The 17,517-nt window shown below is 42.2% G+C and overlaps 1 protein-coding gene across 2 annotated transcripts in view; it reads left to right on the top strand.

Annotated features, from left to right (window-relative positions):
• The first annotated feature begins 788 nt into the window (after window positions 1–788).
• LOC146809310 (eosinophil peroxidase-like) overlaps window positions 789–17,517 on the top strand; it is a 139,664-nt gene continuing 122,935 nt past the window's right edge. Inside the window, exons 1-2 of one of the 2 annotated variants that reach the window (XM_085616117.1) lie at window positions 789–859; window positions 14,751–14,827. In XM_085616117.1, the coding sequence (XP_085472243.1) occupies window positions 14,752–14,827 (76 nt within the window). In that variant the 5' untranslated portion in view covers window positions 789–859; window position 14,751. Of the gene's footprint in view, window positions 860–6,758; window positions 6,842–14,750; window positions 14,828–17,517 lie in introns of those variants that run through there. The other variant, XM_085616116.1, reaches the window with a different exon arrangement.

Here is a 17,517-nt window from a genome sequence, read left to right as displayed (position 1 = left end):
CTGTGCAGGTACCTTTGCCTCAAAAGAAATCAGTGGATAAAATTGGTTAAATTACAAACGTTGTAAAGCTGACGATTACAGAATCAAATGCTGAACCTAACATCGCAAAACTGAAACCCTCCCTTGGAGCCCTTGGGTGAAGAATGCCAGGTACGGTGAAGGTTGTGCTCATGACGGACTCTCAGCAGACCTCTTATGCTCAGGAGGTTCCATCACCTCCAGCTGCTGGGAGAAGGCCTCTGCAAGGATCAATAGTACATGACTCAAGATCCTCCCATCATTGGTTCGATCCCAGATCCTTCCTCACAGGAGACTTCCTTATTCTGAAACAACACACATTTTCACTTCACTGAACATGAGAGGCCGTAATCTCCCATAAACAATAGGTACTCACACACTACGCAGATAACAGCCTACTGTCTGTACAGGTGCACATGTGTTCCACAAGCTCCAGCCACATCTTTCACTCTCCTTTTGCAAACAGAAACTTTACCTGAACCTGACAGTGACATAATTGTTCGCTCCACACCTATTCCTAGGAACTGACACTATTTGACACTCCATGTGATAAATTATAGGGCACCGTTCATTGGAATGTCTGATTCACCGAAATATAATCATAGCCATGTGAGATTGCCATCGTATTTATTACAAGCCAGCTGGCAGGCACACGCCTCCATCCACATCCTCATCATGGCCTTGGGTGGGATGCAGGGCCGCTCCATCAATAGGGCCAGGGGCGTGTCTCCCCTTAGCTAATGGCTGAAGCAAGAGTGGGTGTATTCTTTTGCCCAAACTAAAAGGTATAAATTTACTGGGTGCAACAGTATGAATGAGCGAGGAGAGAGGCGCTACTCAGGTAAGGCAAACGCTTCCAGAAGTAAATGTTAATAACTGACTGATTAGAAACCTGAACCTTTTTAAAAATAATAATTAAAAATTGATATGGTACCTGGCCCGGCTATTGCACTCGCCTCTTGACAACAGTGTCTCATTGGCTTTCCTAGCCCAAGATGTCTCCAGGTGTTTTTAGCCAATACAATGCCTACCTGAGACACTCTCCTGTGCATCGTTGGCTATTTCCTGATCAATCACGTTGTATTTTTCGTTTTCGCTTTGAGATGTTTTTGTATTTTAATTGAATTTTCTTTCCATAGTTTATTAAATATCTGCGTTTGGTTTTAGCTTCTTTTATTTTTGGTGATGATTCATTGCGATGCTGTTCGGAGGGTGCTGGTGAAGTCAGGCTGTATTGTTTTAAGAAAAGTAAAAAAATCTAATATAATTAACAAATGTGGATTGAATACAGACATGCATGACATTTCACTATGCCCATGTATGCATCAGTGAGATTTACTCTGCATCATTTCACAAACAACACTGCTATAGATACCAAGCTATGGACTTTCCATTGTACATTCAGCTAGTCAAGAAAACTGATCAAATGCATCATTTATCATCAAGTATTCATTTGTATTTATTAAGCACGAACAAACACCAGTCTGCCGCTGAAATGTGTAGATTGATTCTATAGTTTTAGTGATATCAGGATAACTAATCATATACAGACCGTGCTCATCAATTTACTGGCAGCGAAGAGCCAGCAGGCTGGAGCAGTTTATCAAGGAGAGGTGGCTGGGTCACTCATCTACAGTTTGCAGTGCAGTCTGGATGTAGTGTGGGGTTTTTGATCAATATTGGAAGTAATCAAGCCTTTTTTAGCTAGTTTGGTACATAACCACCGCGTATTGAAGCATTAATAACGGCTTTGATTGCTGAACATGAATTTAATCAAACTCTTTTATGTATCCTGGCTCGAAGACCATTGGTCCCAGAAGCAGACGCCTCACTTCTCTTAGTTAAGGGCAGACAGTCATCTTCTCTCAGAACAGAACTCTTATGAAGACTCATTCATTCGAGGTCGTCCCACCTTCCACAGGGGCACAATCATCACATAAAACTCTAGTTGAAAACTGCTCATTGATTACTTTCATTTTTTTGCAGAATCCACTTTATTGCATCTATTTAACAAACACTCAATTCTTGAGCAGCCTGGTGGTTTCTTCAGTTCTTTGATCACTTTGAAACATGGTTTTGATGAAGTTTGGTGCATTTAAAATTCTGGGTGCATAATATGTTCCTTCTACGTGATAGCTCTGTGGTATGGACACATATCTCACTATTGAACCTTTGAACCGACCCACCTGTGTTCATGGCATCGTGACTCTGTTGTGTGCTGGATGGGTTCACATTTTCTTAAGACCAGCCCTACTAAATATGAAATTCTTCCTCTCTTTCATAGAGTTAACTGTTGATGCAACTCCTTATAGCCTCAACATTGGGACAATGTCCCTCCCCTGTTTGTAAGGTCATGAATCTGGGCACTGTTAGTAAGGTCATAAATCTAGGCATATTTCTAGATAATACACTTGATCTTAATGCCAAATCTCCTTTGTCACCAAATCCTGTCTTCAGGCTACTCAGCATGAGCTTACCTTTCATTTCCTTCTCTCAGCTTATTTTGACTGGCAATGCCGTCGTAAACTCCAGACTTGACTACGGTAATACAGTTTACCTTGGCATAAATAGAATTGACATTGTCAGACTTCCAAAAATCCAAAACTCTCATCAGAAGTAGTTTATACCTAAGACAATTTGATTCCATTTCCTCTCAATGGAAATCTTTACATTGGCTTCCAGTTGCTAAAAGGATTCTTTTCAAAGTGGCATGCATCACGCACAAAATCCAGGCTGGCAGGGCACCTACATTTCTATCCCATGACTTCAGCAAACATCAGCTATTCCATACCCTTTCTTCAAGCTCTCAACACCTGCCTTTAATTCTCACCTTTAAGCTCACACATTGAGTCGCTATCAGTGTGCTCGTCCACAAACGCTAGAACTTCATTTCTTCTGAAATCCGTTCCATTTCTTATCTCCTTCATTTCGGAAAACCTGGCTATGACCGCAACCACTCCTCTGGCATCAAGGCAACACAAAGGCTGCGAAACTGCATTAGGATTGGCTGTGCACTCTATAAACCCCCATAAACAAGTAAAGAAATCACAAAATTAATGAATGAATTAATTGAATAATGCCAGTTTTTATAGGTTTTTTGTAGGTACTGTTTAGCGCAATCAATTTTTTTCTAACCTCTGTAGTATAATCTCTCCTCCATAACCTTCCTAGTTGGTTTAACCATTCCTCAATTTGAGTAATTCTTTATTGAAATATTAAAAAGTCCTTTACTATAGACATTTTAGGCTTTTTTTTTACAAAGAGCCACCAGTGTATCAGCAGTCTATCAACTGGCAGATTTGTTATTGTATTTATTAGTAGTTGGTTAAGATTATTCCCAGCATTATCATATATTTTAGCTCTTGCATAGATTTGGCTACTTTAAATGCATCGCGGTTGTTCGAATTTCTAACTACAAGATCAAGCGTTCTGCTCTATGTTTGGCATCACCAACATTGAGTTTCCATACAAACGAAATGACAACATGGTCCAACCAAACAACTGCAAAAACAGGCTTAAAAGCACTTATTTTATTATCACAATATACCATATCAAGCATGTGGCCAAAATTATGTGCTGGACCCATCAAAATTAAATTGAAATTTCACATCAAAATGTCTTTAAATTTTAACTGGTAAGAATCCGTGGAGATATCGAAAGGTTCGTCCAAATCCTCTTCTATTACGCTGTGCATCCCACGCCATTAGCTCATGGAGAAACTGTATCTCCGTATTTAGGTCATTATTTAGGGGGCACAGATTTACTCAGGATCTATGGCAGCCACTGACTATTAGTTTGTAGGTGACCTCTCTCCCCCTATTAAGTTTTGAGTGGGCCAATGTCACCCCACTCATAACACACACGTCCGTGCACTTACCACACAGCACCCACACACCTGGTCCTGAAGAAACGCCAAGGATCTTTCAGACCATTTCAGGCGTGAAACATGTCGACCTTAGCATAGTTACCTGGGCACATCGCGCCCGCGCTGGGAACCCCTAACCTACGGGTTTTTTTACTCTGCCAAGGATACCTCTTCATTAAAACTTCCTTTTTGGCAACCCTTAGGCATTTTTAATTCGCCCTGCACGCTCGCACTGTCCCTCACACCTAATCTGTTACCGACACACCCACATGCACCCATCGGCAGCTCTCTAAAAAGATCTCCGCCAAAGAGACCCTTCAGGGGACACGTAGGGCATTGCACCGCCGGCCCAACGAGGAGCAACCGCCCGATGATGAAGCATGACATCCCTCGGGATGTGTGAGGGCAACAAGAGACAATTTGCGTCTCTCCCCACCCCTTGACCTGGCACCCCTCTTCCTCCCCTGGTTTTCTTTTATGCATACACCGACCCTGGAACAGTGCCCCTTCTTTGATTTACGATGAGCTTAAGTGTCTATTTAGGTATTTCAATTCAACTCGAGGGCAACTCAAAGAGGTCCATGATAAACTGTGATCAGCCGTAGTGCTCCTATAGGGTGGGTCAGTCTTACTAGTAGTAACTCTAACTGTGGGTGATATTCGCTATACCTTTCTCACATTTTAGAGCTTGTATCACAATCACTGCTGAGCTCCCCTCCTTGCTTTTTAGGTCAAGCTAATGAGCACATGCGCTGTCTCTTTGAGACCTCCTGTAATCAGTGTGTGGGCTAAAAGTCCATCCCATTTCTTGGCATTGCTTTTCATTTTTCTGTGTCAATGTCCTTTAAAAATCTTTGCTTGCCTGGTAAGACCTGCCGCTTTGTCCTTTCTTTCTCTCTTCTCTTCCTCCCACAGAGCAGGGACTAGTACTGTCTCATTCCACCATATTTCTTTGGGGAACGATTTTGTTCTTGGTTTCCTGCTCTGTTACTGTTTGTCTGTGTTCAGCTTCATCTTGCTTACATTTAAATATAGCATTGTCCCTCCTGCTGCCTGACCGTCCCTGAGATGCTCTATTTATTTATTTTTAATTGCTTGACCCCAGGTACAAAAGCCGAGGCTCGAATCCTGTTGCCCAGCTCCAAAGTCAGTAGCTTTGGATGTTTACCCACCTCCTCGCTTCAACAAAATTTGCTTTTTTAGAGGGGTTATCTCTGTTTCCTTCACTGAGTCACCCTCCTACCATGCACCCACCCTTAACCCCTTCTGCCCTTTTGCTTCCCCGGGCTCCCCGTGAGCACATGAGAAGTGTGTTTCCTTCATTACACTAAAGCACAGGTCTTCAAACTGTGGGGCGCGCCCCCCTGGGGGGGATGTGGATGGGTTCCCAGGGGGGCGCGAAGGCCTCTGCAAGCACATGTAAATGAAGACGCCTGGAAGTGCAGCGATGTTTATTTGCTGCATTTCCAGGCTGTCTTCATTTACTCAGAAGCCCTCAGAGTGCCGTGGGGCCAGAGGTCAGTGGGTGTGCTGCTTGGGGCTCGGCTGGGCAGTGTCTGGTGTCTTATTAAGACTCCAGTACGCCCCGGTTTTTTACGGGTCTTTAAAGACCATTTGCATACCTTTGGAAACTGGTTACGGAGGTTGTTTTATTTTCTTTTTCCAGTATCCCCTGGGCCCCGACTCTGCCTATTCCTCCTTTCATTTGTATTTTACATATACTGCTGTAGTGTGAACATGCATTTCATGAAAATGAATATAAAAAAGGGTTGCCAATAGAAAAAATGCCAGCCATGTATGTTTAAAGAGCCTGCAAAGACCTTGCTTTGACACTAAATAGGGTCTTAATTAAAAAAGTATGTATTCATTTGTAATTTGACTTTCTGTCTGTTCCTTTTATTTTCAGTTATGAAACATTCAGGCAGCCCTAGAACACATTTAAAAGTGCTTTATATTTGCTTTGCGAAGTATGCACAGATAAGTGCTGAAAATAGGGCTTTAGGTGACTGTTTATTTTTGTACCGTCTGCAACATCAAAATAATGAGCTGGCAACCCTAATCATAAGACTGGAAGTTTGTTGCAGGATCAGCACATTATTTATTTCCTTCACCCTCGATTCCCTGATTTAATTCCGTAGTAGCAATAGTTTAACTTATATCTGAAACCCTACGTCCCGTCAATAACATGCAGTTTAACTTCAAGTGTCTGGGAATTCACCCTGCATTCAGACAACTCACTCCTCATTCTCACCCTTCACTTTCACACTCACCCTGCACTCACAGCGCACAGTTATGGTTTTCCCGCATTTGCCACACAATCCATCGTCTGCTGTATAATTTGCAGATTGAAAAATGCAGCAACACATGTTACCTCACAGTGGAAGGCCCTTTCTAAATGTTGACTGGTCACCTTTCTGTTGCTTACTGCTATATGTGGGTGTTAATGTGGTACTTATGAGGGGCAATAAAGGCCAGGACAATGTTAACAAGTGTAAAAATAGCAAAATAGTGCAGTAATGCTATCACAAAATATGCAGCATACTTTGCCTTTGCTTGCTGCAGAATTTAGTCAACCATGCTGCATAATTTGGTCTTCTCCTGCCGCATAGTTCCAATGGCCCTGTATATAGTGCTATGAGGTCCCAGCCTGTGGCAGAAAGCACTGTGAATATGTAAGTCATTATTTTAAAACAATATTTACATACTCTAAGCCAGGCAGCGGCAACATGATGCAGTGATTGAGATAAAACAAGTTCTTACAAAACATACTTTTTAGTAATAAGTAATCAAACTGTATCAAATGCAGACATTTTTGTAAGTGTCTCCACTAGTCAAGATCCCAGCTGATAACTCCTTTACATTACATCTTAAAAAGAATAGATCTTTGCCACCATAAAGCTTTAAGCAGATCCACTGGAATTATTCAGCAGAAGAGGACAACATTATGCGGCAAGAAAGGTAAATTATGCGGCACAATGCGCCACATTTTGTGGTTAGCATTACTTCATTATTTTGTCATTTTAACTCACGGTAACACTGTCAGGGGAAATATTTCACCTCATTAGTACCAGTGTAGCACTCAATACAGCAGTAAGCAACCACAAGATTACCAGTCAATCTTTGCAAAGGGCCTTCCACTGCTCCGGAACACTTTGTCACGCTTTAAGTAACTTTTGTTCTGTTTGAGCTAGAATCAAGCTTTTTTTGTTGAAATCTGCAGATTATGTAGCAAATGCAATACACTGATAATTATGTGGAAAACGTTGCTGCAGAAACTCATAATTCCATGGTTTCTTTTTTAACTTTCTGCACTACCACCCGCACTTCAATTTCAGGCAGAGGCATCTCAAAGTCAGTATTAACCATTCAGGGGCAGTTTTTTTGTGAAAGCAGAGTCCGTGGGGTAGCAGGTAGAAGGCCAGCAGGGTTGCAATCAGATGCAGAGCCCTAATCCTCTCAATCCCTGGGGGCCTCACAGTAATGGTCTAGGAGACAGTGGAAAGGAGCGAGATTCATAGATATTGTCAGAGAAGGCCCAGAATAGGGAGCACTGTATGCAGACTCATTTTTGTGTTTACAAATGGCCAGAGACTGCTTCTTCAGCGAGATACCCCAAAGAAGGGGACAATATAAGTGTTTTTGTTTTTTAAAAAGGGACATTCATTAGTGAAGCTGGTACTGCTGCCAAGTGTGTAAGTGGCCACTGCTGGTTATCATAAAGGAGCAGATGCAGCAGGACTGGGGCCCATGGACTTTGGGCAGCCCACTGCATCACAATTATGACTGTCTACCTTTAAAAAAAGGGGCATCAGAGCTTATTGTCCTTTCAAGCATTAGGACAGAGGTGATGATCCATCATGGAGGGGCAAGGCAAAGGAGATAGCCTGCTACTCAGGACTGCAGTTATCATTAGTGCAGCAGGTATAGTTGCATTGGGGTCAAAGAGTGTGAGGGGCTCACAACACCCCAATTATGGGGAGCAGTTTGTTTGGGATATCTGTTTTGTTTGATGCATTTGCTGTTTTATAAGTCTCATTTTTGGTGCAGTTCATAAGCTATAGAAAAAGTATTCCTGAAATCATCTCATAAGCCCCGCTCCCTGCAAGCAGCCGTGTCCCTCCCGCTCCCCCAATCCTTGTCATGAAGTCTTGGAGGGGAGCCTGACCTCAAAGCATTTTGCTTAGGGGGGGCTCAGAGTAAAAACGTTTGAAGACCTCTGCACTAAAGTGTAGAAGATGCGCTTTCACTTTAAATTTAAAGAGCCTCAGATCCTGAGTCTCTTTTCCAGAGCCCCTCCCTGCCAGCCGTCAAAATATTCACACACATTAGTTGAGGTAAATTTTGCTTAAACTCGACCTGTATCAGAGCACTTTACATGAGCTTATATTTAAATTAGGAGTTAAAGAGGGAAAATGTATGCCAGGCCACCCTCCACTCAATCTGTAATACAACAAAACAGACCTGGTAACATCAAGGCACTCCTTTAGACCAATTAATTACATGGGATTCCTAGTAGGGTAATGTAAAAATATATTACTCCTTTGTTAGTAGTTCTTGTCATGAACTATCATTAAATCCCTGGTGCCATACAACTTAATATTTACTAATTCCCAAACGTTGAGAGTACCCAGCCATGTATAAAGTCACTCAACCAGCATCTATAGGTGACTATGGTGCAATAGAACGAAAGCAAAAAGTGAAGAAAAAATGAGAAAGTATCTCACGTGCGCAACACCAGAGGAGCTGCTGGCAGGTTCTCACCAGTTTGCTCACGATTTTATCATCATCGATATCATTCTCATAGAAATAATTGTGTGTCCCATTTAGGAAAGTGTAAAAGGTATGAAAAAAAGTTTTTTGCAAACCCCAAAACCAAAAAAGAAAGAACAAAGAAAGACCCGTGAAGTCTTAAGTAAAATTAGGTCTGGCTCACATATACAATTCCAATTTCTTTATTCCGTTGTGTGAGTCATCCCAAGGTTAAAAACACGGTCATGTCATGTAACCACATTTAGGACTGGCCAACATGTTTCATTGCCTTGTCAAATTTACGGCAAATTCATCAGGGCATCGAGGGTCTGCGTTCACTTTCCCTGGACTTTTTCTTTTTGAAAGGAGAGTGACTAATGAGAGCCACGGGCCCTCATACCAGCTCTCAATTAGTTCAGGGAATCAATGCTAGTTGCACTTCTTTTCCCTATTGTAAGCACATCCGTTACTTACACCTTTATCGTAAGGGTTCCTCGTCAGCACTATCACTCGTTCCGTGCCAGGGCCGGTTTTTGGCCGATTTTGTTACAGGGACGATTTTGCAGCTATGCTGCAAGAACGGCCCTGTAACAAAAACGGCCCCCAGGGGTCCAAAACCAGCCCCCACCTGTGCGGCGCACCGGGGGATTGCCCGGTGCCCGCTACAGCCAGTCTGGCCCTGACTGGGAGACTAAATGATTAGCTCTCCCACAGCCGTCACCAGGCTAAAGCCTCGTGATTCAAGGCCATCCACACGTGTCCACGTTGGAGAGAAAACTGCCTTTGGTGACTCCACCTATCCATCCCTAAATGGAGCAGGCACCAGCAGGCACACGTTGACATCTCTTGGATGGATAAAAAACGCACTGTTTACAATTCCACACCTGACATGGAGTATCTAATTAGCTGCCTGCCCCCTCCCTCTGCCCTTCCCCTAAACTTGCCCTTCTCCTTCCAGTGAGGGTGGCTGCAGAATCCTGCGTGTAATCCCTGCAGTTATTCACATAGGCATTCCAGGACATCCCCGGCCAGCCATTAAACTGCTGACCCGCGCAACCCCTTCACAGCTGGAGTTTAATATTCTTACATTTAATAGATTGCGTTCCCATACTTTTTTATTTTAAACATGTGTCCCAGAACGGTAGAAAAAGCCATGGCCCAGGAATAAGGCTCAGCCTTCATGGCATTCGGGGTCTGGCGGGCAGAGAAGGAAAAGGACTCTTCCTTCTTGCCCAGGGATGGCAAGAGCAGCATCCACCTCTCTCTGCTGCTCTGCCGCTGGCAGCTGCCCCCACCCGCTATCTCTCTTCCTCGTATTCCCTCTCTTTCTGTCTCTCTGTCTCTCTGTCTCACTCCTCATCACTTCCTAAAAACCGTGATTGCAAGAAACGGCTCTCATCTTTCCTCTCCTTCCCTACATTCGTTCCACCGTGAAATGGATCCAAAGAAAAAGAAACGCTTTTGCTGGAAATGTCCTCTTCTTTGGACATTTTTCTATTCTAAAATGCATTTTATTCACGACCAAACACATAAGCGCCACATTACAGAGTTTAACAGTGAAGCGCTACTTTCGTTTTCTCGTCTTTCTTTGAACTGCATTGTTTTCTACGGGAGGGAAGTGCACCAGTCCTGGAGGAACTGAAATGCCTGGTTGATGCGTGGAATGGAAAACATTTAATGTGATCCTCATCACCTGTTTTCCTTATCTTAGTTTATAAAATGTCTACTGTGTTCACGGATGTGGTCTTTTTAAATCATACTGCTTACTTTTTGTCAGGATATATGCAATGGGTATTTAAACGGGTCCCTTCTGGGGCCTGTAGTCATGCCCTTAATTTTTTAGGCCAAAACACTAATAGAATTCTGAATAAAGAGTGTAAAAGCGTAAAACTAACTATGCTGTTCTGCTTACATTTCACATGCTTTACTTAAATCTTGCATTCCCGCTGAGTGTTTGCTTTTTCCAGGATGTTGTTACTTTTTTTTTGAGGCAGCATATTACTCTTGTCTAGTGCATAATTTGAATTGAGTCACATCCAGGTGTTTATAGCAGGGCACAAGTGGGTTGTAGATGAAGGCATTGTGAGTTTCTTTCAGTGGGGCAGTTTGGTGTTCAGTGGGGAAGAGGATGTGGCACTATGACCAGAGCTGCTGAATTTGGAATTGGGGAACGAGGTTCAGCGTTCATGATCAGTCCACCAGACCACTCTCCTGAGGGAGTATACCTTAGAAGGCCCCGCTAGACCTTAGAAGCCCTGGTATCTTAGCACCAGCAAGTAAAGCCTAGCGGAGGCTAGTGTGGGTTAAGGCCTACAAAGCAGCACACCCTATAGCGACAATGACTCTGTCATTGAGGTCACAGGACCCTTGAGACCAGTCTGCCTCATCCATTGGTACCTCTGTTGGCCTTGTTTCAGCAATAGTAGTGCAACTCACCAGGGATCGGCAATGCAGGATTTGCATGCACACCAAACTAAGTTTGAAAACTTTGTGGTCTCTCTGACTCATGCACAGGCACTTTTAACATGTGCTGCCTGCTTTGAGTACAAAATTAAGACACTGTGTTGACTAAATTATGCAGCCAAAAAATGGGTGCGGCGTAATGTGGTACATTTTCGGATCCTTTTTCTATTTTGACATTTTTACACATACTAACAGTCGCTGCAAAGATGTTGCCCCTTTAGTACCAGTCTAACATACAAATTCAGCAGTGAGAGAGGTGACCAGTCTCCCTCTGCAAAGGGCCGTCCACTTTGCAGCAAGTCGTCTCATTTTTGAGTAACATTTGATCCATTTGTGGTACAAATCTTTTTTTGTTAAAATCACCAATTAAGCCGCAGATGATGTCTTATGTGGCAAATATGGCAGAACCATAATTATGTAAAAAACTTGCAAACTTTGCCAATTATGATTTAACTACTCTTGTGGAAAAAGGGAGGAGAATTTCTGATGAGAGAAATGCATAGCCCGGAGACAAATGGCTTGTGAGTCCACTTTTAAGCTTATTTGGGATATTCTGCAACTGGAAACGTAGCCCAATTTGTCAATACATTTAATGTCAATAACTCATATTAAACATTAAATAAACATGTGTATCCATTGGTTGGTTAAATTAAAAATGTAATAAGCTGTAACTGGTCAGTGAAATGCCAAACAAATACCAAAAATTAGGATGTTTTGCTCTTTCTTGCCATACCTCTCACTCCGCCCTTTTACCCAATCCCAGGGTTATTCCCACCCTCTGATTTTCCACCACAGTTCCCCTACTTTTTTTCCCCACTTCCACCACCGGACCACACTCACCACAAACGGGATTATTTGGTAATGGTTGTGTACGGAAAAAAATAGAACGCATCGTATTCAGTGTTTCAGTTGTAAAGACCTGCCATCTACCAAGCACCAGAACAGGTTCATAGAAGAGAGTCTTTCATTGACGTCACCTCATTAAATTGGCTTCAAACTAATTTTCCTCCTCATTGGATTCTTGGAATAGGCTCAGACTGTTTATGAACCAGAAATATTGATCTCATTTGCAGGGAGTGGTTGAAATCCATACTTTCCCCGCAGCCCCTTCCTTGCCCCTCCTTCACATTCTGGTGGTGCAGTGGCTCAGTGAGAGCAGCTCACACTTCATTCAATACCCTTATACACTGCTTTGCCCACCTCCCTCCACCTTTCCCTCCCTCTGCTTCACTTCTCCCCTCACCTCTCACTCCTTTTCTGCATCTGGTATCAGTTTCATTTCCTCATCACCCACTCCTCTGAGCTGCATCCCTCCATGTATTCCTCATTTTCCTCATAGCACATCTCTCCCACAGGTCCCTTCCATATGTTGTTTCTTACTTACACATTACAGAGAATATTTATTTAACCAATTAACTCCCTGTGCATTAGCTCATAACTGTACATCTATACTATCTTTCCAGTCTGAGTGTTTCACTCGCTCTCTTTTGAGGGCTTCTCTCCTCGCCTCACTTATTCTCTCACCCCTCCTTTCCCTCTTTCCCTTCCTCTGTCCCCCACCTCTTTTCCTCATACTGCCTTATCACGTTTGGCTCAGGCTGAATGTCTTTGGCACAACACTGATCCCTCCTCCGCAATTTCTCTACACACTCCAGTTATACCGACTGAGGAACATGCAGTGCAAAAAATCCAATGACACTCATGCTTTTATGAGCTTTCAAAGGCATGCGGACACCACATTTCTTTTCTATTTGCAAAGCCAATAGCTCTACATTTATCTAACGCGAGACCTATTGCATTGCAAATACTTGTCTTCTCTGCAGGCACAGATTGTATGATATCAGAGAGGAACTAGAACAATCAGAGTTACTGTACAATCCTCTTTCCGTCAGGTCTCCATTTGGCGATATATGTTGTACAATTAGTCCAGATATATTGGGCCAGATGCTGACCGACACCTTTTATCTAAGATTTTACTAAATTTGTTGCGTCCATATAATTGTTTAGAAGGATAGTTTAGTGCTTGCTTACCATAGGTTTTTTCTACTGTGAGACGGTGTTTGTGAGTGCAGGTCGTGGTCTGTTCACGGATGGGTGCAGACGAGCTTTCCTTTGAGGCATTTCCAGCAGGTCATGAGTGCAGATGTGCCTGTGGCAGATGTAAATAGCAGGACTGGCTCAAAATGTGATAAAAACGATTAAATCGTACCTCAAGACAGTGGCCAACAGAGGCAACCAGGAAACAGGAATCAGCCCTGGATCGTGCAATCCAAAATTAGAGTCAGGCTGATTCTAAAATGGCTAACTCACTTAACAAATTAGAACATTAAAACAAGCAAAGTTTAAAAAGTTTTTTTTAAAATTGCTAGCTTCACGCAAAATGGGTACCAATACAAGTTACCCTATATTGCCATCTGACACAAGGATCATCAGTGTCTCAGTACTCCCAGTTTTTCAGTAAGATTAGCTGGGAAGGTTCTGCATAAGGTTATTACTAAGTCCACTTGCAATAATGGGACATAATGCCTGTTGAAATATGCTAAACTTACAAATATTTGAACATTTATTTTTTTAATTCTGCAATCTCTGTGGACCTCACAAAGCACAACATGTTAAGCAAATAGTCACAAAAGATATTCTCTCAAAGTAAATACTTTTCTTGCAAATAAAGTCATTGCAAAGAACTTTGCCTATAATCAAAGGGGGTTATTTATGGTCAATGTCCTCCATACACCAAACTCTAAATTACTTCCTAAGCTGGAACATTGTGTAGAGTTTGTCATTTTCTTACAACCTCTAGTGAAAATTGTGAAGCTTCTCCCAACACTAGGTCAGTGTGCCAAATTATTTGGAATGCCTATATTTCCCAAACTCTCCATAAATTCTGGAAGAAGAATTGAGTCAAATTGATTATATGGTCTTCATGAAACTGCACAATTATGGGCCCCAGACTAGTTAGATTTAGGAAGGAACTGAAAATTTGCCAGTGTCTGGTAGAAACTCTAAATACAGATTGCATTCCACTGATAGAATTTCTTCCGATATAGGAATATTATTGTGGGGGAATTTCAGCCAATGGATTATTCTCCACATTGAACGGTTGCTACAGAAATTTGAGGATTTTCAGTTCAGTCCAAACTCTAAATGAGGCCGAATTACTTTTTTGCCAACTAGGCAAAATTATTGTTATTTATGGAAATGTTCTCATGCAAAAAAATCACTTTTCTTTTTTTTAAGGAAAGCCAGAGTAACAAAAATCATGCAGATGCGTCATTCACTTTTCATTTAGAAATTCTGCAAAAAGTTGATTTGCCAGTTGATTTTCCTGCAAAACATATTTTGAGGAGGTTTTCGCAAACAAGTCTTTAAAAAAAAATGGAAATTTCATTGCAAATGTATCTTATCCAGGATTTTCTGAAATGTGCTGAAACCTAGTCCTGCAATTTCGCACACCTCTGACATCAAACCTCTGTTATTATGTTGCACATAACATTCATTTTAATTGCAACATAAGACTTTATATTTGTAATAGTTCCTCATTGTGTCAATGTTTTGAAGAGTGATGTGTTCAGTGTGCATGTAAAAACACTTCTGAGTTGCAGCACTCCAGCTGTGCAAGCACCATCACATTACGTTTTGTGATTTTCTTTCGCAGGATGGGCCATCTTTCAGCTTTGGTCTGGGTTCTATTGGTCATTGGCCAGTTCCAGAAATCAGAGTCACCATGTCCAGGTAAGGCTTTGAGACCACCTCGACTTATGGGTTATTTATTTTAGGGGAAAGGTATATTGTGCTCTCTGTTACAGACAAACGCATTTTCAATTCTCCAGCTTAAAGTTTTACTTTTCCTAAAATGTTTCTGTGTCAAGCATCCCCCTGCCACTGAACTACAAGAAACAGAACAACCTGACAAGAGACCAATTGGTTTCAGTGGAAGGCAAATGTGGAGGTCAAATGTTGTGGGGTCTTATTTATGGGCTTTTGCAACAGGAATGGGCAGGAATGCGCTGTATCTATATGATATGGCGCATTCCTGTCCTTTTCCATTGCGCCGGCACACAATGGGCTGCCGTACGCCAACGCAGGCACCTTTGCACCATGGTGCAAGGGTGGCTGCGTTGCGGGGATGATTGATTTTGTGCAGGCAGAGACCCTTCCTCCACAAAATCAATCCATTCAGGCACTTTCCTTTGTCTATGTGTGTCTATGTGTGCTGTGAAAAATGAAAGCAAAAGGAGAATTCTTTTCATTTCTGTTCGTTGCGCCCCTGGGGCGGCGTTAGGTTCTGACGCATTCCCAGATTTACGATGACTTGTAAATCTGGGAATGTGTCAGGTTCCATGGGTGTTGCGTGGGAACACCCACAGCACCACTCATGGAACGCCCTTTCACGCAGGTTTCTGCGTAAAAGGGGCACATATTTATAAGGCCATGAAAAGCCATGTAAAGTGGCTTTACGTGGCCTTATAAATATGCGGTGGCACATTGCACCACCGGAACGTCAAAAAAGTCACTTTCCGGGGGTGCAAATGTGCCGATAGGGCCTCATGAATAAGGCCCAGGGTTTGTTAAATAACCACAGAACAACCCCTGAATGAGTTGCCTGAGAAATATGTCATTCCAGGTCACTCAAGACATCTATGCCACGGGTGACGTTTGTGGCCGGTCAAGAGTTGCAATATGATACTTGTATATGTGGGTTTGTCATGGTAAAAAGAGAACTGCAAATATCAAAATGCAAAGTTGTGTGCAATAAATCCTATTAGAACATTGGAATGTTGGAAGCTCCATTGAAAACAATGGAGTAGCTCCGGGCTTATAATGGCTGCTATAAGCCAGGAGCTCCAACGTTCCAATTTTTCTTTGTTCACAGCTGTGGCTGTGAACAAAGGCTTCAGGGAGCCTGAGGGGATTTAGAATCCCTCGCGCTCCCTAAAGCCTTTGTTTCATTTGTTAGAACATTCTGCCTTCTAGTGGCAGAATGTTCTAACAGCCTTATCGCCCTTCGTAGCTGGGCTATACCGGCTATTAAAGTCCCGCTCCCTCGTTAAAGGCCCTCGCCTTTGGCTCGTGCCTTTACCGCTGGAGCGGGCCTTTAATAGCCAGTATAGCCTGCTACGGCGGGCTATAAGGCTATATTAGAAGAAACTCTTCGAAAGGCACTCCTGTTTGCTCAATATTATCCTAGGTGATCTATTTGTTTACTACTGAAATACATCCCTCAGCCATAGGTAAACGGTAAATTCCAAAGGCTCACGTACAATCAGGAAGTATGGGTCTCAGTGCACAACTGTGTCCAAGTAACACTTCCTAATCTACCACTCTTCCATACATGAAACAAATTCAATGTGTAATCCCTTTATAATAGACTCTTTGTTATTGAAGAAACATCTATTTTAAAATTCCAATTGATTCTACAGTAAGTAAAATCGGAATTTATGATCGATCCCACGGCAACTATTGTGACAAAGGACACCCTTCATTAAGTAGAGGCTACTATTCCTTAATACTCTACATTTCTTTATCAAGTAGTTATATGAGCATATTTGTATGGCTGCAAGTGGGGTCATTTTGAGCTCAGAGATCCCAGGAAGAATAATGGCGAATATATGTAAGATGTGTGCCCAGAAGCACAGCCATAAAACCTTTTTTTTCCTTCTGTTTCCCTTTTACAGGACTTCTCTGTGTTCCTTAATGATGAAGTGTAGTGAGAACAAACTTTTTATGAAGAGTCAAAAATACAGGACATGTTCATTTTACTTTGAGTGATGTACATTAGGCTGAAAAATAAACAAGCTATTTTTTTTATTTAAATTTTCGTTCTTACAAAATTGATACAAAAAAATCAAGATAATAAGAAGAGAAAATAAATTAGAATCAATCCTGAATTTCTCAAGGCTAGTGCACATAGGAATGTGTGTAACATAGCACATGTATAAAGACGAGCATAAGTATGGTAATGAGCTAGCAAAATAGATCAGATTATTTATATATACATCCACAACATTACAGATTGCAGAATCATGATGCAACATGCACAGTGAGCATAATTACCCATCCTGTACGTTGCTATTGTATCGCGTCAGAACGTCTCAAATGCCATCAATACTGTTTTGGGTAACCTTACATATTTAGGATGTGATGTACAGGGTATCGTTCCCTTTGTATACTGTAGAGATGCGGTATCTGTTTCCATCGCATCTGTACAGTATGCTAAGGGGACGATTTAGGAATTAACAAACGGAGTACAGTCCATCTGGGTGGTGGAGGACATTACCTATACTCAGTTGTGCTCGAACAATTTTCAGAGTGGGGGTGCTGCCATCAGTGTTATACCACTGCACTCATAGGGGTTGTGAAAAATCCAAGCGTTACACAAAGAGCAAGTACAGCAAATGAGCCACGCCCATTCAGCAGGAGAG

Source organism: Triturus cristatus, chromosome 7 (genome assembly GCF_964204655.1).
Source record: "Triturus cristatus chromosome 7, aTriCri1.1, whole genome shotgun sequence".
In the NCBI taxonomy this organism is placed as follows: Eukaryota; Metazoa; Chordata; class Amphibia; order Caudata; family Salamandridae; genus Triturus; species Triturus cristatus.
Note: the sequence above shows the minus strand (reverse complement) of the source record. Positions and strands in the feature narration are given on the sequence as shown.